The following is a 27,825-nucleotide window of genomic DNA, read 5'->3' on the forward strand; positions in this document are numbered from 1 at the left end:
GAGAAAGTGGGGATGGCCCAATTAGCTCCGCTTACCCCAACAACTGTATAGCTTTCTGGATTCGTAAGGCCCTGTTCGGGTCCGAATAAGGGCCTGCGTACCATCACATGGAAATAGGCCGCCTGAGCAAAGAGAGGGCGTACCCTCCTACCCACGTAGCCGCGGCAACTAGACACTAGTACCGGGCGAACTGAGAAAATCGCCATCTCCCAGTGGTAGGCCTGTCTCGTCATGCTGACGATATATCCGTAGGTTCAGAAGCAGGATCGGCTGGCAGTCCAGGACTGCTCGGTTGAAGAAACAGACCTTTAGGCTGACCCAGAGGACAAAAAGACTTAATAGACTTAGTCTGAGGCCCTTTAGTGGGCATAGCTGAAGGCGGGAAATTTGTACTGCCACTGTCAAGGTCAGGACCCAACAAGATCTACCCTATAGATGGTATCTGCACCTCTGCATTCCCAGAGCGCAGCCATAGGGTATTACGGAGGATACCGTCGCAGCCGGAACTCTGAAAGTTAGGAGACTGGTATCCAATATAGGCATGTCCACCTATGACAACTGCATATATTACATGAGCGACCAAATACATTTGAACCCCAGACGTGTTGGTGGGGAAAAAACATTACAAATGCATCAGCTCAGTATGCAATAGTATTAACCAACCATGCTATAGCCATGGTAGGATGGGTAACAACCCCTGAAAGCGAGTATACTGATTTCAGGCAGAGTTACCACCTACGGATCAGAAGAATCCGACCACGCAGGAATGGGATGCATAGTAACGTCTGTAATCTGACGAGTAACACGCCCATCCACCCCATGAGGGGCTCGTGATGACCCTCAGGGAATTTGGGACAGGAGGCCAAACACTGTTGTAATACCTCATAACTGACAACAGCCAGAGTCCCGCCATGCGATCCCCCCGCTAGTCAGCAACAGGGAACCAGAAGGCACGCAATACTGAGGGTGTATGATACAGGTGCAGGTCAACATTCACTCTAACCAGAATGGACCTGCCACCAGCCCAAAGCAGGGATAATAATACCTGAAATAGGCTTCCCCCCGTGTAAGAGGGAAAGAGCCCAAAACAGTAACCAGTTCACGCAGAGCCAACTGGGAAGTAACCACAGGGCGTCAACCACGCCAATTTGCGTTTCGTAGAAAACGACATCCACCCAGGGTGGCCGTGGGAATCCCTGCAAGGGGAATGACAGACTATGGTGGCACCAGAGGGATCTCATATACTGTGAAAACCCCCTGCAGGGAGCGATAGTCTGTGTCACAGGGGAAGAGTGCAAGAAACTGCAAGATACCCTGAGATGAAAAGGGCATTATGGTGAAGTAACCCCCAGGTGAGGTACAACAATGGGGCCCACCCGGCGATCCGCAATTGAGAGGATCCCGAGAAAACAAACCTCCCAAGGGGGTCGTGAAAGGGGCCGGCACCAGATGACGCCACACACAGAACCCTTTATGAAACAAATCCTCCGCACTAACACCTGCAGCACATGACTTGCAGGATAGCAAAAATGGGTGCAGTATAATGCTCTATCTTCTGGTCAAACATATCTGACCAATCTTGGCGGAAATATCAAGCAGCGCTATACTGGTCCTGACTGATGCTAAAATTAGCCGCAGGGACCCATTTTCAGCGTATGGAACACACAGTTCCAACGAAAATGTGGCAACGTGCAGCACGCAACAGTATGTGACAAACCTCACAAATATCAACGAGTATATAAATGTGAGGTCTCAGAACCACCCTAAGTACAGCTGTATTAGGGCAGATAAGGAAAAGGGATAGATATACACTGACAGGTGAGAGAATTAAATACAGACAGTCAGCACTAGCATAAGTCACATACCATGCAGATATATACATATATACATAAACATGTCATATAATATACTGCACTATTACACTGCATTCAACTTACCCAGATTCAGTGTCTGGGAAGGCTACAGCGCTGTGTACACTGACCTGATGGTGAGGTACGCAGGGGGACTGGACTCACTGCCATCTCCGGAGCTCTGCTGCTGCACCACAAGAAAATGGCCGCTGGAGACCTCAGAAGAAGCGTGGCCCGCGGAGGAAGCAGCTCAGCGACGCCAGACTGTACATACTGAAAGGCGCGCTGAGCTGAGGGGAGGAGCCGCTGTAACAGGGAAAGCTTCCTCCCCTGGCCGGCTATTAACCTCCCGGGACGCCGGCTCCCAGCGCCGATCAGTAAGTCCCTGGTGGTCTAGTGGACACACGGGTATGGGGGGGGCCCGCCGCCACTGCCGGCGCCTCCGGTCTGTCCCCGGAGACCGGAGGCACAGGACTGCATATTAAATGCGCGGATCACCGCAAGCGGTGATCCGCGACCTTGCCTGCTCCCCGTAGATCCGGCAGCAGTCCTGGGCGCCCGCAGAGTCCGGCTAGTACAGACTCTGGGGTCCCGCTGAGATCCCCAGATCTGTACTGGCGTCTCAGCGCCGGCGGGGTGACGGAGCGGCAGCTTAGACGTCCTATGGACAGTCCGACGCTGCCGCTCTGAAAGTCCAAAGTAAAAATAAAAACTCTGTACTTAGAAAAAATAAAGCTATGGGGCTACTAATCAGCTCCCCACTGCACTAAACGGTGACCCGACTCCGGCCGGGCACAACTTAAACTGAGGTGCCTCTGGCTGGGGGTGGGGTTATAGGGAGAGTGGACCCAAGTGCATCCTGGGAGCTAAAAGCTTTAACTGCGTGGTGCCCGGATTTGGTTCCCAACCTATACCCCAAGGTCAACCCTATGGACCCCCTATGGACCCTGAAGTAGAAAAAGATTGTTTGGTAACTAAGGTTTTATACATGATAAGTAAGCCGTGTTTGGTTTTGTACTGATGCGTACTCTTTCCACAGTATTCCGGTGTTATCGGTGGGGAGATCGCATCATGCATTCTCAACTTATGGACCGCAGAGACTTCAAGCAACAAAATGTATATGAAATGAATAACTTAGGATGTTGCATGTGGCGGGAATCCAGAGACCCCCAGTTGTTGGAGGCTGGATTGGGTCTATTTGAATCAGCCTGTTAAACGCTCTGTAACAGATGGATCCCCCTTGGGAACCAATAGCATTAGCAACAAACTTCCCTATTGTTTTGTCTATTCCTGGCGGGTATAAATATGTGTGCTCCAACACTGGGTCTTAGTCTTCGTGCTGAATGCTGATAGACGAGGGGTTTCTTGCTGATGCCAGAAGCGTTGCGTATGTATACTGTACTTGGGTCTGTATAATTCCTTTGCACCTAATTGTGTATGGATCAATAGCGTGTAACTGACTGTACTTTTATTTGAATAATACTTTGTGCTTTGGAACCACAGATTCCAGATCTTAAGTCTTTATTTATTGTATGACTGCGTACGCAAATTAGAGTCATCCTTAGGCAGGATATTAGAAGGTATAGGAAGGAGTATATAGAGGTTCTCATCCAGTATCTTTACCTTGCACCATTTTAGTTGCCCTTCTTTGTACAGTCTCTAATGTATTAATATCCTTCTGGCGATATGGCCTCCAGAACTGGAATGTAATGGTGTGACAGTGTCAGCATTTCCGGATTTCGCTGCCAACGTTCAGAGGGATAGGGCTAAATTCATCCCCAACAAAAGACGCCTTCATGATTTGAATATACAGTATGCCATGTTGTTCCCATCTAAATTGAGAGTTATAGTAGATGGAGAAACCAAATTCTTTGTCTCCCCACGTCAGGCTGCGGCATGGTTGGACCATAGGGTACCTGGCGCCAGACAATTGGCTCCTGACTGATATGAATATTTGTATTCGCCCGTAACCGGGTTATTTCCTTTCTTACATGCATTAATACTCGGTTATTTGTCTTGTAGGTATGTAATTTATACCAATTCCAGTAACGATAACGGTTATACTGATATATGTGATCGGCAGCATCTTATATATCTTAGACGGTTATGTACTGGATTACTGATAATTTATGTAATGTTCTAGTGGTCTTCTATACGCTGGAGAGCCTCATTGCCTTGGTGGCTTCTGCTTTCTGTTTGCTCTGCCACTTAGCTGGGTTCTACGGCATAGTGGGTAGCTAAGTTTAGGTTGTATTTTGGGTATAGGTATGCCAGCATTTGGGGTGGTATATAGAGAGGGGGGGGGGTAGTTGGGGATATGTGAGGTTATGTTTTGTATGGCTTTTTACTGATTTTTATTGTTTTTTTTCTTCTTGCCTGTGATCATGATATTTCGTGGGGGGGGGGTTTGGTCTGGGCCTGATCTTATCATAGTTTCATATACTTGATACTTGCGCTAATGCTGAATTTATTGACCTGGAACGTTCGTGGAGCTAATGACAAGATTAACCGGTCACTAATTCTTACACTCCTTAAACAATATGGTCCGGATATTGCCTGCCAGACAGAGACCCACTTGGTGGGCAGTAGAGTTTTTTTTTCATTACAACGGCCCTGGGTAGGCTGGGCATATCATGCCTCCCACACTACCTCCTCCAGGGGGGTAGCCGTACTTATAAATAAAAATGTGCCCTTTGTGTTGAATAGTCTCCAAACTGATATATATATATAATATAATATAATATATATATATATATATATATATATATAAGTTTGGAGACTATTCAAGATATGGGAAATTTGTATTTCTAGACTGCAAAAAATTCATTCCACCCCGCTTTTCTTGTTGGCAGTTTATATCCCTCCTCCGTTTAGCTGCGATGTACTAAAATTAGCAACTGAAATTATTGCTGACTCCCCTAATACTCATGTTATATGCCTGGGGGATTTCAACAACATTATGAATGGGTACTTGGACAGATGGCGGCAGACTCCAGGTACTTAGGGGTTAACTAATACTAGCTTCGCAAGGTTTATTGATAGTTTAGGATGGGTTGATGCCTGGCGCAAAAAGCATCCTGAAGTGCGCCAGTTTTCGTGTTTCTCCTCCTCTCTTTTTCAAGGATTGACATGGCATTGGTCTCACCCGGCCTGGTCTCTGCGATAATTAAAATGGAGTATATGACTAGAGGGTTATCAGACCACTCTCCGTTGGTATTGGGATTAGTTTTAGGAGGACCAAGACGACAGAAATTCTGGAAGTTGCATGCCTACTGGTTGACAAAGATGGGGGCAGGGTCTGAGCTTGAGGCACTTTGGACGGGATATTTTGGAGACAACCTTAGGTCCGCTAAGTCTGATGTGATTTGGGATTCATTTAAGGCTTTCACGAGAGGAACTTTGTTAAAAAGGGTGGCCGAAATGAATAGATTTTATAGGGACAAGGAGGTTGAGTTGGAATGCACTAGTAGAAATTCTGAACTACAGTTTATACAAGATGGGCTTGATGCTTGTCGAATTAAATGGTTGGTCACTAAGGAAGTGTGGTCTGCCCACTTATTAGATAGAACTAATCGTCAACTTCAATTTCGAGCTAACTCCCAGTATGTTTATGCTGATAAACCAGGTAGTTATCTAGCAAGATTGGTCCAGTCCGCCCGACCGATTACCATTTCGGAGATTGTTGGTGAAGACGGTGGTGTAGCCACGTCAATCTCTGACATAGCTGGTGTCTTCCTATCATTTTGCAAGCAAGGCAGTTTACCATTAATATGTGTACTTTGGCTAAGGTTAATATTGCTTGCACCTGCTTGGCCTCTCAGGGTAAGGACTCCTGTGCATGGCTTGCGTTGGTCCGCACCACTGTTCGACAGGAGAAATACCTTTATCTAACTCGAAAGGCAGAGTTGCAATTTGACCGTATTTAGAGTAGATGGAATGGGTCCAGATACGCTCTCCCCGATATGTAATGTTTAACTGTTGTTTATTGGTGTATGACATAGGTGCAGGCACGGGAGAAGTGTCTCTTCTCTCTTTCATTTAAATTAATTGTTTTTTTCTTTGGCTTTTTTTCTCTCCTCTTTTTGTTATATATATATATATATATATATATATATATTTATTGTATGGTTATTCAATAGTATAAGGTGGATTTGATCACCGTGTGATATGTATAATATTATGTGGAATAGATGTCCTATATTGTTAGTATGTTTCTGTGTTGGGACTGCGCTGCACGAAGATAATAGTTCTATAATATGTGTACTCTCTCTATACAGAAGGGTAGCTATTTAGTAGTACAATGATAATTTAGGGATATATATGTATTGCCTAATTGTAGATCACATTATTTTGTGTCTATACATATGTTATGTTGATTTATTTACATTGTATTATGCTAGTGTCATTGTTTTTATTGGATGTTTGTATTATGTTAATTTCAATAAAAATCAATTTAAAAAAAAATAAAAATCATACATTGTAAATACCTTCCCATTTCATGGCTGTGCACAGCATCAGGCTTTCCACCCTGCAGCACTGTAGCCCAGGACCTGCCGTCCTGGCTCCGTGCTGCACATACCATTTTAAATACGTTTTTATTTTTAAACACTCAGCGCCTAGCACCTGTACATTTTAAATATGGCGCTTAGCGGCCTCTAAAAATGGCGCCGCAGCCCCTTCAGTGCTGCGGTGGCCATTTCCTACACGTGTGCTCGGGCTCCGGCCACATTATCCTAATGGCGTCTTGAGTTACTTTTTGCCATCATAAGAGGTGAGAAGCGCAACATCGTTTGTTTTGTTTAGTTTTGTTGCCCTTCTTTGCAAGGCTTTAGTAAGTATACACAACTCACTTGATGGTTGCTGCTATATAGTAATGTATTTTCAATATTAGCCCCTAAACACATGTTCCAGTGTATCCAAAGCCACCATAATGATTGGAACCCTCTCCATCTACGCCCTTCTTGAGTACTTGGGGAATCATGGAAATCAGTGGAATAAGTTCCCCAATCGGTTATGGCAAGGAGCCGTTATCGTCCACCAAGTGGAGACTATTATTGCCTAACTGATATCCAACATGAGAGAAAGAGAAGGAAAGTGCGTGAGAACCCAATCTGCCACTGACCTATCAGCTGTAGAGGACAATCCTATTGACACGTGCTTCATTAAACACCCCCTTCCCCATTTCATTGGATACAGTAACTATTAATATGAATCAGTTTACCTGCTGCTGCCTAGAAGACAATATAGAAGTAGGTTTTACCTCGGGCACAGACATTTGTAGTGATGAGAACTTTCTCCTTGCCGTTGCGAAATCTCCGAATTATTTCGGCGCGGTCTGTCACTGACAGCTCTCCGCTTAGCAGCACCACGCAGTGTCCAGCTTTAGTCATCTCATGTGAGAGCCAATTGGCTGTTTTGCGAGTCTGGTCAGAAAGATAAAAAAAAAGTCCTAAAGTCATTGAGCATGATGTAGGCGCATGGGCGAGCGTAGTCATTCCGGGGACCTCAAATTATTCCTACTGCTCACAAAGAGGAAACAATTCCTATAGGACAAACACACAACTAATAACGTAATCTTCATATATAGTATAAAAAATTAAAGATTTGGTAAGAACTTACATTTGTTATCTCTCTTTCCTCGTAGTCCATAGGTTCCACAGGGAGACCTTGGGGTATAGGTGATGCAGTCTCATCTGGGCACCTTACGTAGAAAATTTTACTCCCAGGATGCACTTGGGTCTCCCTCTATACCCCGCCCCCAGGCCAGAGGAACCTCAGTTCCGTAGCAAGCCAAAGGCTGGAGGAGGACAAAAGAGAGAAGAAAGTCTGGAACACTCTAGAATCACAATCCCACACAAAAGGAGACGTTAAACCGGTGACCAGAGCGAAGCCCAACTGAAGCACAGGTGCATCAGGGTGGGTGCCCGGTGGACTTCGAGGAAAGAGATAACAAAAGGTAAGTTCTTACTATATCTCATTTTCCTCTTAAGGGACCATAGGCTCCACAGGGAGACCTTGGGGTTATCCCAAAGCAGTCCCTTTAAGGGTTCTCCTCTCTGCACACGTCTGTGCAGAGAGGAGAATCCGCTGCCCCAATGAAGCATCCTGAGAGGCAAAAGGTATCAAATGCATAATACCTCAGAAAGTTCTGAACAGAAGACCACGTGGCGCCTTACAAAGCTGAACAGCCCAGGCGCCACGGCAAGTTGCCCACAAAAGGACCCACAGACCAAGTAGAATGAGCAGTAACAGAGGGCAGCACTGGAAGGCCCTCATGAGTGTAAGCCTCAGAGATCATAATGCGAAGCCACCTAGCCAAAGTTTGCTTATTGGCTGGCCATCCCTTCTTATGGAACCCATAGAGAACAAACAAGGAATCTGACTTCCGAAGGGAACTGGCACGATCCACATAAATCCTGAGGGCACGTACCACATCCAATAAGGCCTCACCTGCCGAGAGGTCTGGAGAATTAAAGGCCAGTACAATAATTTCCTCATTAATGTGGAAACTAGAAACCACTAGGAAGGAACACACGGCGAGTCCGAAGCACCGCCCTGTCCTGGTAAAAAAACAGAAATGGGGAACGGCAAGAGAGCCCCCAAATCTGACACTCGTCTGGCAGAAGCAATAGCCAGAAGAAAGACCGTCTTAGCTGTAAGCCATTTGAGATCCACGGAGTCCAGGGGTTCAAATGAAGGGCCCTAAGGACCACAGAAAAATCCCAGGAGGGACAAAGGGAGGCTGGATGTGAAGGACACCCTGTAGGAAAGTGCAGATATCAGGAAGAGGAGCAAACCTTCGCTGGAATCACACTGAAAGGGCAGATGCATGCACCTTCAGCAAAGCAAGGCTGAGACCAAGTTCCTGCAGAAAAGCCAAAAAACTCTGGATATCCGAAACACCTGGGGATTGTAACCTCTAGGATGACACCATTTATAGTAGGTATGCCACACCCTGTGGTAAATCCTGGCAGAGCCAGAAAAACCCCAGGACCTTAGGATGGATGACTCAAGAGCCATGCCGTCACAGACAGACGACCCAGGTCCGGGTAAAGGCAAGGGCCTTGAGACATGATGTCCGGACGTTGAGGCAACAGCAACGGAGTGTCGATGAAGAGACTCTGAAGATCTACCAGTGACGTCTGGGCCACGCTGGAGCCACCAGGAGGACAGTGCCTTCTTCTTGTTTGAACTTCCGAAGTACTTGAGGAAGAAGGGAGATTGGAGGGAACAGGTACGCAAACTGGAAGGCCCACTTGACTGACAGAGCGTCTACCAAGAGAGCCTTGGCGTCTCTTGTCCTGGACCCGTACACTGGCAGTTTGTTATTCTGTCGGGAGGCCATGAGGTACACGGCCCCACATTTCCACTAGGAGCTGAAGCACTTCTTGGTGAAGAGACCATTCCCCTGGATGTACATCGTGACTGCTGAGGAAGTCCGCTTCCCAATCGAGAACTCCTGGAATGAACACTGCCGATATGGCTGGTAAATGGCCGTCCGCCCATGTCAGGATGCGTGACACCTCTGACATTGCCGCCTGGCTTCGGGTCCCTACTTGATGGCTCATGTAAGCCATGGTGGTGGCGTTGTCTGACTTAATTTGCACGGATTTTCCATGAAGTATGAGTCTGGCTTGTTGCAGGGCCCTGAAGACCGCCAAAAATTCCAATATGTTGATTGGAAGAGCAGACTCGTCTGCTGTCCATCCCCCCTGAAAGGAGTGTGGAGTGGTCACTGCGCCCCAACCGCGGAGACTGGCGTCCGTCGTCAGAAGGACCCAGTCCGGAATCAAAAAGGGACGCCCACTGGTGAGGTGGACCGACTACAGCCACCAAGACAGAGACAGACACACCTCCGGAGAGCGCACCATCGTTTGTGACCTTATCCGATGGGGTAATCCGTTCCACCTGGAAAGGATCAATGTATGCAAAGGCCGGGCATGAAACTGTGCATATTCCACCCTGTCGAAAGTCGATACCATGGATCCCTGTAACTGCATTGCCGGGTGTATGGGCACCTGGCGACTGTGGAGGCATCTGTACACTCGCGTCTGCAAAGTGGAGATCTTGTCCGCGGTCAGAAAAATCCTCTGCTGTTGGGAATCCAACAGAGCTCCCAGATGGAGCATCCTTTGAGACGGGATCAGGGAGGACTTCTTCCAATTGATCAACCACCCGTGTATCTGTAGCACAGATATTGTCCGCTGTAGGTGGTGGTGGTGAAGTAACTCTGGAGACCCTGCTAGGTCGTAAAGGTATGGTAACAAGCGGACCCCCCTGAAGTCGCAGATGGGCTGCCATTACCACCATAATTTTGGTAAACACCCGAGGTGCAGTAAAGAGGCCAAACGGTAGAGCCCGAATTTGGAAATGTTGGTGAGCCGAAGTAATCGCAATATTCAGATATGCATCCTGAATATCCAGTGACACCATAAAATCCCCAGTATAATTGAGCATAGGGTTTCCATCCTGAACAGAGGTACCCTGAGGAATTTGTTCAGGGACTTGAGGTTGAGGATAGGTCGGTGGGATTAGTTTGGTTTTTGAACCAGAAAAAGGCTGGAATAACCCGTTCCCCTCTGGGATAACGGGACAGGTACAATGACCCCTGCCTGAAGCAAGGATTGTACTGCTTCTTGAATTGCTATGGCCTTGTCCTTGTTTGACAGGCCTGTGCAGAAGAACTGATGGGAAGGCATTCCGCGGAAGGAGAGGGTGTATCCGTGAGAGACCACTGCTCTTACCCAGGGGTCTATGGTAGTCTGACACCAGTATTGAGCGAACTGAAGAAGTCGCCCTCCCACCCTGGGATTCCCCAAGGGGAGGCCCGCCCCGTCCGGATGAGGGTTTGTCGTCAGGCTTGGCAGCCAGACGTCTCGCACTCCAAGTTGCTTCTCGGGCTCGGTAGTCTTCTTGGCGACTGACGGCCTAGGAAAGGACTGAGTTCTTACCTTACCTGGGGCCGAAAGTACGAGGTCCGAGACCTAGAGGAAACAGGGGCAGAAGGCAGACAAGCAGACTTAGCCGCTGCCAACGTATCTACAATTTAATCCAAATTAGGGCCAAACAAAACTTTACCGTTTTAAGGTAAATAGGTTATAAGGTAAACACTCTAAGCTCTTCTTGGAGTCCGCATCTGCCCTCCAAGAGCGTAGCCACATGGAGCGGCGAGCCGCAACAGCCGCAGTGGAAATCCTGGTATCCAATAAGCTGACATCCAAAGCATCCTCGTTAATATAGGTAGTTGAATCTCGAAGGTTGCCCAATAGATTCAACTGCTCTCTGGTAGCATCCGAGGACAAGGACCCTTTCCAGGGTGTTCGCTCAACTTTCCATAGCTCTAGCTACCCAGCAGATAGCCATGGCCGGTCTGCACACAACACCTGAAAGGGAATAAATGGATTTCAGGCAAACCTCCACCTTCCTATCCATAGTATCCTTTAAGGATGACATGGAAGGAATACGTAGGGTCGCGCTTTTAACCAAGCGCGTCACATGAGAATCCCCCGCTTGCGAAGTTTCCCATTTGGTAAAATAGTCCTCAGCAAAAGGATTAGCATAAGCCAGGTGTTTTTGCGGCTGGTCAGACAAAGGAAATATGGCAGCGGTCACCTTTATGTCCTTGAAATAGGCATATTTGGACTTAAGTGCTGGAGGTTCGTCCTCCTCTATGACCAAGACTGCACGGACAGCTTGAATCAGACCCGGAATATATATTTTTGACTTAGGTTCCACCTCTCGTGTAGAGGACTCAGAGTCGGGGTCAGATATAATCTTTCAAGGACCATGTCTCCCACACCTAATCCTGCAGCACACTTTTTACATGACAGCAGTTCAGAAGCCAAACTTGGCGTATCACCCTCACTACCAGACATGGGGGAGAGGATCTTATTATACTGTATGTGACCCACCACACAGGATAATAAACGGTGATGCACCCTGACAACACCTGTATTAGGGCTCAGTGAGAAAAAAAGACACAGACAAATTAAAATGGCTGACAGAGGAAAAAAACTCAGACAGACAGACAGTGCCAGCATAAAGTTACATACAATGCAGAATAAATGATACCTGCACTTACTGGCACTACTAATCAACTACACAGACTCAGTGTCTGGTAGGATATAGTGCTACATACACTGACCACCTGGAGGAGAGGTATGTAGGGGGACCCGGGCTCCGCACCACCTGTGTGATCTGTGACGCAGCCAAGGAGAAAATGGGCGCCGGAGATCTGAGGGGGCGGATCCACAGCCCAGTCAGACCGCGGTGGAAAGGCGCGCTGTGCAGCGGGGGAGGAGCCAGCTGACTGAACAGGGAAGGCTGCCTCCCCTGGCCAGTGTTTAACCCCAAGGACGCTGGACCATTTGCCGCATCGCTCCAGCCTGCTGTCCCTGGTGGCCTAATGGAAGCACAGGACTCAGTGTCTGGCTCCACATGCCGTCATCCCCAGGGAGTCACCAGCCCTGGGGGAAAAGGACTGCGTTTCAGCGGGTCCGTGGTGACCCGTCCCTGCTAGCCAAGGCCCTCCGAGATCCCCGGATCCATACCAGCATCTCGGCGCCGGCGGGTGACGGAGCGGCACCGCAGACGTCCCCTGGACTGTCCGCACTTGAAGCAAATCTGTTTAAAATAACAAATACTCGTCAGGGGCTGTCAATCAGCCCCCCCTTCATAGCAGAGACTCTACTCCGGCCGGGCACCCAACGAAACTGAGGTGCCTCTGGGCGGGGTATAGAGGGAGACTCAAGTGCATCCTGGGAGAAAAATTTACTGCGTAAGGTGCCTGGCTGACTCTGCATCACCTATACCCCAAGGTCTCCCTCTGGAGCCTATGGACCCTGAAGAGGAAACGGGGATTTTTGTTACTCACTGTTAAATTGGCTTCTCTTAATCCATCTGGGGGACACGGGTAACCATGGGCTATAGAAGGTGCTGTTACAGGAGCTGACACAAATGAAAACTTAATTGTGACTTTCCTCCTCTCCCTCTACATCCCATAGTGCTCAGCACCTCAGTGTTTACTTTAATAAGCCCATAGGAGACAGCAAAACTAATGCGAACACAAAGTGTAACAGAGAGGAAGGAAACGCAGCGGATTTAACAGCGAGTACCAAATATCATCTCTCTCTCTGGCACCCAATCTGAGTAACGCTGGATAACCAAGTGGTCGATCCAAAGACGCCCTCCTAAGAGAGGGTATGCTCAGCTATATAGCTGCACCCAAAAATGTTACGCCCAAAACTGGCGTCTCTGGCTACAAAAACATTACATCTATAGAACTGAGTGAAAATATAGACTGATGACCAGATGGACGCTTTGCTTAACTTTTCCATGTCACACACCGGACTCCGGACCCATTACCAGGTCCAGTGGTGCCTATGATGCCCCACTCTCTTACTTCTATGCCCTGCCCAGGTGTTGTCCTCCCGACACTCTGGTCCATGGACGCAGACATCTTCCTCCAACGTCATCCAGCCATCACCTTATCAGGTGAAGAAAGGTCACAGTCACATATCTGGCTACAGAGGCGCAATATTTAAATTTCTTAGCACTGCCAAAAAATTGCCAGTACTGCATCTTTCCCTTTTTTGGGGCCAGTTTATGTTCCTCATTTCCAGAGCACTTCTTGGTTCCGTGTGTTTCTGCATCTCCCAGTTCTCCAGTGTTGATCCTAACTGACTGTGATTCCGAGTTCTCCAGTGTTGTTCCAACTGACTGTGATTCCGAGTTCTCCAGTGTAGTTGCAGCTGACTGATTCCGAGTTCTCCAGTGTTGTTCCAGCTGACTGTGTTTCCGAGTTCTCCGGTGTAGTTCCAGCTGACTGTGTTTCCGAGTTCTCCGGTGTTGTTCCAGCTGACTGTGATTCAGAGTTCTCCAGTGTTGTTCCAGCTGACTGTGATTCAGAGTTCTCCAGTGTTGTTCCAGCTGACTGTGATTCAGAGTTCTCCGGTGTTGTTCCAGCTGACTGTGATTCCGAGTTCTCCAGGGTTGTTCCAGATGACTGTGATCTCGAGTTCTCCAAGGTTGTTCCAGCTGACTGTGATTCAGAGCTCTCCAGGGTTGTTCCAGCTGACTGTGATTCAGAGTTCTCCAGGGTTGTTCCAGCTGACTGTGATTCAGAGTTCTCCAGGGTTGTTCCAGCTGACTGTGATTCAGAGTTCTCCAGGGTTGTTCCAGCTGACTGTGATTCCGAGTTCTCCAGTGTTGTTCCAGCTGACTGTGATTCCGAGTTCTCCAGTGTTGTTCCAGCTCACCATAATACAGTGTTCTTCAGGGTCGAATCCCAGTCCTCCTAATGTTGTGCTATTAAACAGAATCACTGTGTCGTGCTGCTAGAGGCACTCTCCGACCTGCAAGAGGGGGCCGCCAGGCAAGTAGGAATCAAGGTTTACTCTGAAACATATGCTTGTTCGACAGGCACTGTGATCCATCCGGCGACCTTCATTGTGTTAAACTTGCCGTACATAGCAAGTCACCCACACCACTCTCACTTGTATGCATCATAGAGCACAAAGAGGCGGTCAATCTTACAGAACGCAGCAGATCTAGCCACAAAGATCCGCAGAGCTCGGACAACATGAAGAAGAGAATCGCCAAAGCCAGGTCTTGAACCAGAGCTGGAAATACAAACTCCTTGTTGCGATGACGCCATGAAATGACCTTTGGTTGACATCAAGGACTGGTACTCAGAACTGCCCTGTCATGATGAAAAACCAGGAACAGGGATCTAAAGGAAAGAGCCACTAACTGCAAAACCTATCTGGCATAAAAAATGGCCAGCAAAAAGGAAACCTTCCAGGTTAGAAAATTCAGATCCACAGACACTAGCGGATCAAAAGGTGGCTTCTGAAGCGTGGAAAGAACCAAACTGAAATTGCAAGGAACAACTTGGGGAACAAAGGGCTTGGATATGGAGTACACCCTGAAGAAAGGTATGCAAAGAATGCAAATGGAAATTATCCTGCCAAGAAACTTCATGCAGAGCAGAACGAAGACCTGCTTGGCAGAGAGCAACGCAAGAACCTGCCTCTGGACGGACATGTTCTGGTCTTCCAACAGGAACACTTTGCGATGTCTGGTGTCGAAGAGGAGCCCCAGGGGGAAGACAATGCACTGTGATGACACAAGTTGGACTTGGGGACGTTGATGACCCAACCATGTCCCTCGTAAGCAGCAGTCAATGGTGCCTCCCATCCTCCATTCTGATAAAGTAGCTGCCTACTGATCGTGTAGCACAGCAGACAGGCCCCCAACCACAGACTGCTCCAGGAGCTCGACTGCTGTGCTAATATTGACCACTTTTCAGGAGGTTTGAGACTGCTGTGTCTATTCCATTCAGACTGCCTTCCTCTCTACACAGGACTTCTCTCGGTGGAGCTCCCCACGTCTTTTTTGATACATAGAATTACCGAAGCTGCCTAAAGAAAATTGTACCTACTCCTTCGGTACAAAAAAAAAACAAGAAAGTGAGGTGCTTAGCATTATGGAATGCACGGGAGGAGGAGACCCACAAACAAATAAGTGTGAGCATGTGCCTTATTCCTGGATAAATGCCCTGTACAGTATAAGGTTATCCAGTGTCCCCCCAGATGGGATGCCATCTGTATAGGTCACAAGCTCCCCACCTCCCAAATGAAGCTAAAAGACCCAACCTCCCCCCCTAGTACCTAACACTACTCGTCCCCCTAGTGCCTACCCTAATCCTCCCCCTATTACCAAACCTCAAGTTAATCCTCCTCCTGGAGCCTAACTCTAATCCTCCTCCTAGAGCCTAACCCTAATCCTCCCACTAGTGCCTAACCCTAATCCTCCCCCTAGTAACAAACCCTCCCCATAGTGTCAAATCCTAACACTCTTCCTAGTGCCTACCCTAATCCTCCCCCTAGTAACAAACCCTCTCCATAGTGCCAAATCCTAACTCTCTTCCTAGTGCCTACCCTAATCCTCCCCTTAGTACCTAACCCTAATACTCCCCCTAGTACCTAACCTTAATCCTCCCCATAGTAACTAACCCTTAGTCCATTTCGTCCTTTTAACTGTCGACCATTTGATCTACAGTATGCCTGATGATTATTTGGAGTCAATCTATTACACTTTTCCTGAAGGACCCAGGCTTCCTGCTCCACACTCTATACCCAGTTATTCCTACAGTGTCCCCAAATGGATGACAGGAGAAACTCAAATGCTGATCAACACATCATTTGAGAGCCTTTATTTCACCATGATGATTGATCACTACAAAATGTATTTACAGAGCCAGAGAGAAAGAGGCCAAGTCCTGGCAGTAACCCTGTACCTGGCAGAAGATGATGGCCTGGGCAATGGTGATGGTGCCATAGATGTTACACAGCGCCTGGTATTTCTCTTCCTTCTCCTCACAAGCATCATAAAACTGCTGAATGTTATCCAGTGTCAGCTCTTCTTTCCGCAGCTTTATGACGTTAGGATTGGGCACAACTTTCTCTGCAAAACACCACACGGACTCCTCGAACGTAGCGGAGAACAGCAGCATCTGGCAGCTTGGTGGCATGGCCCTGTGACAGCGATATAAAATGCTTGCAGTAACAGGTTTTTCAACAATGCAGCAATATATTCCAGAAAAGCGAAGGAGGTGCACAAAGAACAAAAAAAAACAAGAGATATGTTAAGAACTTGCCTTTGTTATCTCTGTCTCTACGAAGTCCATAGGGTCCACAGGGTTGACCTTGGGGTATAGATGGATCTGGATCCATGGGCACCAGCTTTTGCTGCTCCCAGGATGCACTTGGATCCATCCTCCTCTATACCCCGCCCCCGAGCCACAGCCACCTCAGTTGGTAAACAGCTAAGGCAGGAGGGGGGGACAAAAGAGAGAAGAAAGACTGGAACACAAAAGAAACCATACTCACAGAAATGGGAGACGGAAAACCGGTGATCAGCCACACAGCCAAAATGAAGCCAGGTGCGTCAGGCCGGGTGCCCTATGGACTTTGTAGAAACAGAGATAACAAAGATAAGTTCTTACCATATCTCTTGTTTTCTACTTCAGGGACAATAGCGGGTCCACAGGGTTGACCTTGGGGATGTCCCAAAGCAGTTCAACTAAGGGCGGGGACGCTCCTGTGCAGAAAGGAGAACCCGGCGCATGAAGGATGCATCCTGAGAGGCAAAAGGTGTCAAACGCATAGAACCTCAAAAATGTCTGATTGGAAGACCAGGTGGCCGCCTTACATAGCTGAACAGCAGAGGCGCCACACGTCTAGCAGCCCAAGAGGGACCCACAGACCGAGTGAAATGAGCCTTAACGGAGGCTGGAACAGGAAAAACCTTCTGTGCATAAGCCACACAAACAACAGAACAAAGCCAACGGGCTAAAGTTTGTTTGTTGGCAGGCCAACCCCTCCTGTGAAAACCAAACAGGACGAACAAGGAAGACTTCCTAACAGAATCAGTCCGGTCCACATAAATTCTGAGAGCACGGACAACGTCCAACGAAGCCTCAACAGCTGAAAGATCAGGAGACTGAAAAGCTGGCACAACCAGTTCCTGATTAATGTGGAACTTAGAAACCACTTTAGGGAGAAACTCAGGACGAGTGCGAAGCACAGCTCTGTCCTGGTGAAAAATCAGAAAAGGGGGACGACAGGAAAGTGCCTCCAATTCTGACACCCTCCTGGCAGAAGCGATTGCCAGGAGAAAAAGTCTAAAACGTTAACCACTTGAGTTAGTTCCACAGACTCTAGAGGCTCAAAAAGAGGAACCTGAAGGACCAGAAGAACCACCGCCAAGTCCCAAGGAGGCACAAAGGGAGGCTGGATTCAAAGAACACCATGGAAAAAAGTGTGAACATCTGGCAGTGTAGCGATCCTTCTAAAACCCTAGAAACTCTGAACACCTGAGGATCATAGTTTCTGGATTTACACCACTGAAAGTGTGCCACACCCTGTGGTAAATCCGTGCGGAAACAGGCTTGCGTGCCCTGAGCATGGTACCAATAACCAAACTAGAGAAGCCCCAAGACCTTAAGACGGCTGTCTCTAGAGCCTTGCCGTCAAAGACAGCCGATCCAGATCTGGGTAAAGGCAGGGCCCTTGAGACAACAGGTCCTGACGCTGAGGAAGAAGAAACGGAGTGTCGATGGAGAGGCTCCTCAGATCGGAGTACCAAGGACGTCTGGGCCACGCTGGAGCCACCAGCACGAGCGTGCCGCCGTCCTGCTTGAATTTCCGCAGGACCCGAGGCAGCAGGAATATCGGAGGAAACAGATACGGCACCGACAGTGCGTCCACCAGACTTGCGTCTGCGTCTCTTGTCCTTGACCTGTACACGGGCAACTTGCGATTGTGACGGGAGGCCATCAGGTCCAACTCCGGCAGTCCCCATCTGTCCATGAGTAGTTGAAATACCTCTGTGTGAAGAGCCCATTCCCCGGGATACACGTCGTGACGGCTGAGGAAGTCCGCCTCCCAACTGAGGACTCCGGGGATGAAGACTGCTGAGATTGCTGGAATGTGGCACTCCGCTCTAGCCAGGATACGAGATACCTCCGACATCACAGCACAACTGAGAGTTCCTCTCTGGTGGTTGATGTATGCCACCGTGGTGGCGTTGTCGGATTGCACTTGAACCGCCCTTCCGTGAAAAACGGTGTCTGACGACTGCAGGGCCCTGTACACGGCCCGTAGTTCCAGAACATTGATGGGGAGAAGTGCTTCTTTCGCAGTCCAATGTCCCTGAAGTGACAACGAGCCTGTCACTGCCCCCCAACTTCGGAGACTGCCATCTGTTGTGAGCAGAACCCAGTCCGGGATCCAAAAGGGGCGCCCCTCGACTAGTTGAGCCGTCTGAAGCCACCAAGCTAGAGACTGCCGAACCTCCGGGGACAACACCAGCATCTGAGACCGGATCCGGTGAGGTAACCCATTCCATTCGGATAGAATCAGCCCCTGCAGTGGCCTGGAATGGAACTGGGCAAATTCCACCATGTCGAATGCCGACACCATTGACCCCAGAACTCTCATTGCCGAGTGGACCGACAGTAGGCAACTGCTCAGGCAATTGTGTGTCTGCAGTTGTAGGGAGGAGACCTTCTCAGGAGTCAGGAAGATCCGTTGCGGACGAGAATCTAGCAGGGCTCCCAAATGAACCATCCGCTGTGATGGAGTCAGGCAGGACTTTTTCCAATTTATCAACCACCCGTGCGCTTGCAGACAAGCGATCGTCAGGTGGAGATGTTGAAGCAGTGCCTCCGGAGAGCTCGCCAGCAAGAGGTAGTCTAGATACGGAAGCAGCCGTACATTCTGACTCCGAAGATGGGCAGCCATGATCGCCATTCACTTTGGTGAATACCCTTGGTGCCGTAGAGAGGCCAAAGGGAAGCGCCCGAAACTGGCACTGATGCTGTAGGATAGCGAACCTTAGATACCGCTGGTGTGAAGGTGCTATCGGAACATGGAGGTAGGCATCATGGATATCCAGGGAGACCATGTAATCCCCAGGTTCCATCACCAGAATGATGGAACGTAACGTTTCCATCCTGAACTTGGGAACTCTGAGGAATTTGTTCAGAGACTTCAAATTGAGGATAGGGTGATGCGAACCATTTGGTTTCTGCACCAGAAAGAGTAGAGTAGTACCCCGTACCCCGTTGTGACTGAGGAACGGGAACAATGACCCCTGCTTTCAGCAAGGACTCTATTGCTTCCTGAATCTTTAAAGCTTTGGTTTTGTCCTGAGAAGGACTCGTGCAGAAAAACTGGTGGGGCGGTCTGTGCCTAAAAGACAGGGCGTACCCCTGGGAGACCACTTCTCGAACCCAGGCATCCGTGGTGGTATTGTGCCAGCACTGGGCAAATTGAAGAAGTCGGCCTCCCACTCTGGGGTCCCCCAGAGGGAGGCCCGTCCCATCAGGCAGAAGGTTTATCTTCCTGCTTGGAAGAAGGGCGCCTAGCACTCCAGGCCTGCTTCTTGGGCTTAGAGGCGGCCTTGGTCGCCGACTGCCTCGGGAAGGACTGACCCTTGGCCTTACCCTGAACCCGAAAGGCAGAGCTCCTCACCTTAGCAGGTGCTGAAGCCAAAGGGAGGAAGGCTGACTTGGATTTAGCCTGAGTATCCACTATTTTGTCCAAGTCTGGACCAAATAGCAACTCCCTATTAAAAGGTAAGGCCTCCAGGCCCTTCTTAGAGTCTGAGTCTGCTCTCCAGGACCTCAGCCACAAGGACCGACGAGCAGACACAGCTGCAGCCGAAACCTTAGAGGTCAGCAGGCTTGCATCTAACGACGCTTCCCCAATATAGGAAGCCGCACCTCTCATCTGTCCTATTAACGCTCTTTGGATATCCGGAGCATCGTCTGGGAAAGTATCCTCCAATGCGTTGGCCCAGCTCTCAACGGCTTTAGCCACCCAAGAGATGGCCATGGACGGACGAGCCACTGCCCCGAGATAGAGTAGATAGACTTTAAACAAGTTTCCACCTTCCTGTCCGTGGGATCCTTCAGAGAGGAGATAGTAATGGCAGTGTAGCGCTTTTAATTAAGCGGGTGACATGGGAATCCACCGCCGGTGGGGTTTCCCATTTCCTGCAATGAGCCTCAGGAAAAGGATAACTGGATGCCAACCTTTTCTGTGGTTGGAATCTCTTACTGGACGACTGCCAGGCCCCCACCATATGATCCGTCAATTGGTCAGACAGGGGAAGAACATTCAAAGTTATCTTCGCTTTTTTAAAATTAGGATACTTCGACCTAGGAGGCGGCGCATCATCTATGCGAAGGATGGCCTGCACCGCCCTAACCAGAGCTGTAGAGTACATCCACCCAGGGTGAAGGAGCCGCCTGATGAAACCCCTGAAAGGGCACCACAGGCTGCTGAGTCACTGGGGGAGACTGAACATACACAGGAAACCGCGTATACGGACCCACAGTCTGAGACCCGGGGGGCGACTGCAATAACTGCGGAATACCCGGGGAATGGGGGATGGTAGACTGGGGCAACGCCCTAGTAGGGACTGTAGTCGGGACCGATAAACGGTCACCCTGCCCAGATTCAGTGTCTGGGAGGGCTATAGCGCTATGTACACTGTCCTTTAGCAGGGAGAGTTACACAGGGGGACCGGTCCATGCACCGCCTGGGAGATCTGCGTTACTGCCAGAGAAGATGGCCGCCGGAGAGCTCAGAGGAGGAGTGGCCGCAGGAGGAGCAGCTCAGCGACGCCAATATGCATGAGAAAAGGCGTGCTGAGCTGAGGGGAGGAGCCGCTAGACAGGGAAAGGCGCACACTCCCCTGGCTAGTAATTAACCCCAGGGAGGCTGGTTCCAGCTCCAGCCTTTACTCCCTAGTATTTTACATTAGCGGACACGCGGGGTATTCCTCAAAGCGGTGGCGGGCTCCCCCTAACTAGCGCCGCCTGTCTGTCCCCAGAGACCGGCGGCTAAAGATTGCACTTTCCCTGCAGGCAACGCAATATGCTGCCCGCGGCTTACCTGTCCCCGGCGAATCCGGCAGCAGTCTGTGGGAGGTCCCGGAGTCCTGCTAGTACTGACTCCGGGGTCCCGCTGCGATCACCAGATCAGTACTGGCGTAAAAGTAAATAAACTTCTTCTTAAAAAAAATAAAAATAAGCTTAGGGGCTTATGCAGCCCCACCGCGCCAGGGTGACCCGACTCCGGCGCCAACTAAAACTGAGGTGCCTGTGGGTCGGGGGCGGGGTATAGAGGAGGATGGACCCAAGTGCATCGCGAGAGCAGCAAAAGCTTTAACTGCGTGGTGCCTGTGGATGCAGATCCAGCTATACCCCAAAGTCAACCCAGTGGACCCTATGGACCCTGAAGTAGAAATATATATAGGATTTGTTATACTACGTTAAATCCTTTCCTTATTCATTGAGGGAGACTGGCGATATGGGGTGAAGAGTGCAAAACAGCATGTCTGGTGGCACACCGTGGTGCCTGTAAGACCCGATCTCTTACCTTTTACCACCAGTATTCACAGGACTCAGTATAGACAATGAGATGGTCTCGCAGCCAATACAATCCTGCAGCGACTCTCCTCCCTCCCTGCCCTCTCCTCACAAGCCACGCCAGTCCTAATTATTAGCCTCCCCCACTACTGGGCTGGCTCATCCACTTTACTATGGCGGGGATCCCTTCTGAAGTTGGGAGTCCTACTGTATCTCGGAGCCTCTCAAGCATATAATTGCAGCCACCACCCCTCTCTCTGCAGCGACGGGGGTCTCTGCTTCTCAACATTGGGACGAGCGTAATATCCAGGAGCCAGCCACCTCTTACCTGCTCCCTGGCTGCATTCCTCCCTGGTGGCGTCCCTTTACCAGCAGTGATCACCGGACGCTCCTGTGCTGCTCTTCTGACAGCAAGAATTGGCAAACAGTGCAGCTGTCCTGGTGCCTAGTTCCTTCTAGCCTCTCTTGGGAACGCCGCCACAGCTGCCCGCCATTATACCGGTGTCACCTGCTCCTGAGCTACAGCACAGACTGAGCTCCTCATACGGCCGTGCAGCCACTGGGTTCCGTACTGACTGCAGGACAAATGGCAGCAGGGAGCTACACCTAGATGCAGCAGGTGTCCACTGACCGAACTGAACTCCCGCAGCGCTTAGGACTGGAGCTGGCCTTTAGCAGAATTAGCGTATAGGCATTGAGAGATCTGGTCTTAGAGGCATATAACACGCTGTGCTTCCGCCATGCTTATAATGTCTGTGTACCAAGACCATCTGAGCCAGTCCAGAGCTACCATAAGTATAGGACACTACGAGGTGATGACATTGCGCCCATCACAAACTCCTGCAAATTAATCATCCTGGAGAAGACGCACCACTACATTACTGCTCAAACACAATGCCATCACAGTTATCTAGTTGCCTATACAGGATCCAGCAGCTCCTGAAGGAACTCCAGATGCAATGAACACTCTCCCTGGCATGGAGGGGTTTGCCCAGCTAAAGGAATTGGTTTCCCAAGTTTCCATACCAGGAATGAAAACCTCTGGGGTGTCCAACAATGTACGATCCGGATTCTCTCATTACCAGGGCACTCTTGGTGCTTGGTGTAAGCCTTTGCTCAGAAATGAATCTTGATGGCCCGTCCTTGCAAAAACTCGCATTCGCACACTGGTGTTGGAAATTCTACAATTATGGCAGCAAAGGGTTTACGTTACTTTACATTACTAGGCGGTGTGATACTGCTAGTCAGACATATACAGTATAAAACTCCAAGTATAATTGTGAGAATGGGATTTAGTTATGTGACCGGCGGACGCAAGGCCCCGGGTCACAATCCCGACGTCAGAATGCCGGCTAGGGATTCATGATAGGCGTCGAAATACCGACGCCTATCATAATCCGGACACCGGAATCCAGGACGAAGTGTGCCTGAACGAGGTAAGTCCGGGGCGCCCGTCCTGTTAGCCGCGGGTGGGAGGGTTAGGATACTTACCTGCCTCTGTCAGGATTTTCATCCCGTCGGGCAGCCGCTGTTGGGATTTGAAGCCTCCGGCATTTCAATCCAATTCCGTGAGAACATGTGGTACATATTAAACAACTAATAAATGGTATGAATTCATTGTAGTATAACAGGACATGTATTTCCAGTCTTCCAAGTGACTGTTCAGATAATTCTGTATCTTAAGCATAAAGGGACATTGGCGTCTAGTTAGACATAAGGTAACAGTGGGTATCTGTGGTGACTTACCTCTTCACTCGTACACTATGGTCAGAATGACCCTGTAACCCGATCATGACGTCCGCCTCATCCAGGACAAACACACGGATTCTCTCCAAGTCCAAAAGCCTGAGCTTAAAGCACCAATCCATCACTGTTCCTGGGGTACCTACGATAATCTGAGCTTCTATTCTGCTACCTCTGGATGCTGAGCAAGAAATCACAGAAGAAGAATATCTAATCAATATCTTGGATTTACTATATTACCTACGTATTATCATTGCATTATGTATGCACTAGGTAAGGGGACCTGGCTTATGCCGGATACATTCATACACACACAGCAGTGATCACAATGCATTACATGAGGTGAGGCTATTAAATAAGACTGATACAATGTACTTTATATAAATAGACATTTATTATGGTAACTGTGTTCCCCTTCTATGTACTCCCCTTCTGCATCCACACAAAGAGCTGGCATGTCTCCGCCAGGGGGGACAAACCTTGGTCTTCCCCTGCGGATGAAAGGATGGCTTTGGTTTAGGTGCAGAGGAGAAAGATGGTTTTGGCTGCAGCAATCATCTTCTCCAGTTCCGGGCTGAACAAGACATCACCCCTCAACGGAAGAGACTCCAGTGTCTTTGTAACCACCTGCCACATGTAGTGCCCCACTCCTCTGCTCTCCCTGCCGCCCCCCACACTCCTCTGCTCTCCCTGCCGTCCCCCACACTCCTCTGCTCTCCCTGCCGTCCCCCACACTCCTCTGCTCTCCCTGCCGTCCCCCACAACTCCTCTGCTCTCCCTGCCGTCCCCACAACTCCTCTGCTCTCCCTGCCGTCCCCCCCAACTCCTCTGCTCTCCCTGCCGTCCCCCCCAACTCCTCTGCTCTCCCTGCCGTCCCCCCCAACTCCTCTGCTCTCCCTGCCGTCCCCCCCAACTCCTCTGCTCTCCTTGCCGTCCTCCCCAACTCCTCCGCTCTCCCTGCCGCCCCCCCAACTCCTCCGCTCTCCCTGCCGTCCTCCCCAACTCCTCCGCTCTCCCTGCCGCCCCCCCAACTCCTCCGCTCTCCCTGCCGCCCCCCCAACTCCTCCGCTCTCCCTGCCGCCCCCAACTCCTCCGCTCTCCCTGCCGCCCCCCAACACCTCCGCTCTCCCTGCCGCCGCCCCCCCCACCCCTCCGCTCTCCCTGCCGCCCCCCCAACTCCTCCGCTCTCCCTGCCGCCCCCCAACTCCTCCGCTCTCCCTGCCGCCCCCCAACACCTCCGCTCTCCCTGCCGCCGCCCCCCCCACTCCTCCGCTCTCCCTGAAACGCTCTCCCTGCCGCCCCCCCATCCCTCCGCTCTCCCTGCCGTCAATATCTGTTGGAGCTGCCCCAAGACTTGGTGATTATACCTCGTTCCCATGATTCTTTTGGAGCAATCAATAACTACCTTTAGAAATAAAAGAGGACGTCTACTTTTCTATACTAATGCATCATATTTTTATTCATTTGCAGTTTCAGTTACATAAAAATGGTGTTTCTGCCATTTAGAACTGATGATAGCGGCTTCTGTCTTTAAATGGGAATTTTTGCCAAGGGGCTTAGCGCCGTTATAGGTGGAAAGTTTTTGGCTTGTACGTTTCCTTCTGCCACTTTCACCAAGCACAGTCATGTTTCTTTCAAGCTTCTGAGTTTCTCATCCATGCCTTTGTATCATCAAACAATCTTGTTTACTTGTTTTGCTATGTAGCCTAACTTGTATTTACTACCTGGATACAATTGTATCCAATGCACAGTAAGGAAAGATCAACAGACAACACTATTATAAAGCCAGAGACAAGCATGGACAATTTGCTGTATTTGCAGGGTGAAGTACCTGGTCTCCAATGTGTGATATTACTTTAATTCACAGTGATAAACACTACTTTATTTTTTTCCAGTTTTTAATATTTCCCCTAATCAATGCGATGCTAGTGTTAATTTATCTTCCAGCTGTTCAGCCAGGAGTTACCCATTTCCTTGTGTAGTGTTGTGAATATTGTCCTTATTACATAAGTGACTCCTCCTAATACACTGTACATAATGAGAAAACGGAATATCTATGTAACAATCGGCCGAGGGTCGCTCTGCACTGTGAGCGGGGCAAGTATACAGCGGGGACAGAGAGGATGGACCGTGGTGACCAGTTATATGCCGGGTCCTATGTCTAGTAAGCTATAAATTTGTACTGGTGCAAAATGTCATCCTTTGGGGCATAATTATGAATCCACGCGGCCAGCCCCCGATAATAAAAATTTCCCCATCGCCGCGAGTCGCAGCAATAAGGAATCCGTACTCACCGGAATGTATTACTAAGTTGGCGGGACAGGGCCTCTGCTATCAGTAGAAGTAAAGTGATTGTGGCCTATGTGCGAGCAGGCAGTAGAGGGGAGGGGTCCTACGTAAAACTCAGCAGAACAGCTGATATGCTACAACGGGCTAGCGCCATCTAAATATGGCGTAAGCTGCTGGGGCCAATATCCGCTAGGTAATTCTGACAGCTTTGCAGCCCCACAGAAACCTAAGGGGGCTGCGGCGGATATGGAGATATTTGCTGTGGTCCCTCTATGCTACATTGGGGTGATACTTAATATTTGCAGGTGTTTTCAGGGGCTATCAAGCAATATATATTTTGATAAATAGGCCCCTTAGTGAGGAAAAAATATAAGATATGGTAAGAACTTACCCTTGTTATCTCTATTTCTACGAAGTCCATAGGGTTCCACAGGATACCTTGGGGTATGGGTGTGACGTCAGTCGCAGGGCACCAAAGAGTTAAGCTTTCAGCCTCCCAGGATGCACTAGGTCCCCCTCCTATACCCCGCCCCCGGGCCAAGGCACCTCAGTTAGTTACCAAGCCATAGGCCGGAGGAGGAGAAGGAAGAGAGAGAACAAAGATCTGGACACATACAAGAATCACATTCTCACCAGAGGGAGACGGAAAACCGGTGACCAGAGCAAAGCCCATCTGCAGCACAGGTGCGACAGTCCTGTGGAACCCTATGGACTTCGTAGAAATAGAGATAACAAGGGTAAGTTCTTACCATATCTCATATTTTCTACTTCAGGGTCCATAGGGTATCCACAGGATACCTTGGGGATGTCCCAAAGCAGTATCCTTTAAGGGTGGGGACGCTCCTGTGCAGAAAGGAGAATCCGCCGCCCGAAGGAAGCATCCTGAGAGGCGAAGGTGTCAAACATGTAATACCTCACGAAGGTATGGACAGAAGACCACGTAGCAGCCTTGCAGATCTGAACTGCCGAGGCACCACGTCGAGCTGCCCACGAAGGACCCACAGACCTAGTGGAATGAGCCTTCAGAGAAGGAGGGACCGGTAGGCCTTCATGAAGATAAGCTTCAGAAATAGCCATACGGATCCAGGCTGCCAAAGTTTGCTTTGAAGCAGGCCAACCCTTTTTACGGAAGCCAAAGAGGACAAACAAAGCGTCCGACTTCCTAAACGAAGAAGTGCGGTCAACATAAGTCCTTAAGGCCCGCACAACATCCAAAGAGGCCTCACCCACGGAAAGACCCGGTGAGTTAAAGGCCGGAACAACAATTTCCTCGTTAACATGAAACTGGGAAACAACTTTGGGAAGAAACTCGGGCCGAGTGCGGAGTACTGCCCTGTTCCCGTGAAAGACCAAGAAAGGGGGTCTACAAGAAAGAGCCCCTAACTCAGAAACACGTCTGGCCGAAGCAATGGCCAGAAGGAAAACAGTCTTAGCTGTTAGCCATTTAATATCCACTGAGCCCAGTGGTTCAAACGGCGGTCCTTGGAGAGCCCTCAGGACCACAGCCAAATCCCAAGGCGCCACAGGTGGAACAAAGGGCGGATGAATGCGGAGAACACCTTGCATAAAGGTGCGCACATCCGGGATTGTAGCAATCCTACGGTGAAACCAGACTGATAGGGCCGAAACCTGTACCTTCAAAGAAGCAAGGCGAAGCCCATGATCTAGTCCCGCTTGCAGGAAGGCGAGAATCCGAGACAGACGAAACTTCCACGGTGCATAACCTCTCGGTCGACACCACTGGAAGAACGTATGCCACACGTGATGGTATATCCTCGCGGAAGACGGTTTCCGAGCTCGTAACATGGTACGCACCACAGAGCTGGAAAACCCCCGGGACCTCAGCATGGCCGTCTCAACAGCCACGCCGTCAAAGACAGCCGAGTCAGGTCCGGGTGAAGGCAAGGACCCTGAGACAGAAGGTCCGGTCGTAGCGGCAACCGCAGAGGACTGTCCACGGACAGACCCTGAAGGTCTGAGAACCAGTGCCGTCTGGGCCAC

The 27,825-nt window shown here is 49.6% G+C and overlaps 1 protein-coding gene across 2 annotated transcripts in view; it reads right to left on the reverse strand.

The window, feature by feature from the left end:
* LOC148513479 (ATP-dependent RNA helicase DDX25-like) overlaps window positions 1–27,825 on the reverse strand; it is a 116,388-nt gene that overhangs the window by 18,831 nt on the left and 69,732 nt on the right. For both annotated transcript variants that reach the window (XM_088481761.1, XM_088481762.1), the window contains 3 exons: window positions 23,539–23,716; window positions 16,150–16,387; window positions 7,111–7,273 (listed from right to left, as the gene is read on the reverse strand). In XM_088481761.1, coding sequence (XP_088337887.1) covers window positions 7,111–7,273; window positions 16,150–16,387; window positions 23,539–23,716 — 579 coding nt within the window. The remainder of the gene's footprint in view (window positions 1–7,110; window positions 7,274–16,149; window positions 16,388–23,538; window positions 23,717–27,825) is intronic.

This window comes from Taudactylus pleione, unplaced genomic scaffold (genome assembly GCF_031769625.1).
Source record: "Taudactylus pleione unplaced genomic scaffold, aTauple2 ptg000278l, whole genome shotgun sequence".
Taxonomy (NCBI): domain Eukaryota; kingdom Metazoa; phylum Chordata; class Amphibia; order Anura; family Myobatrachidae; genus Taudactylus; species Taudactylus pleione.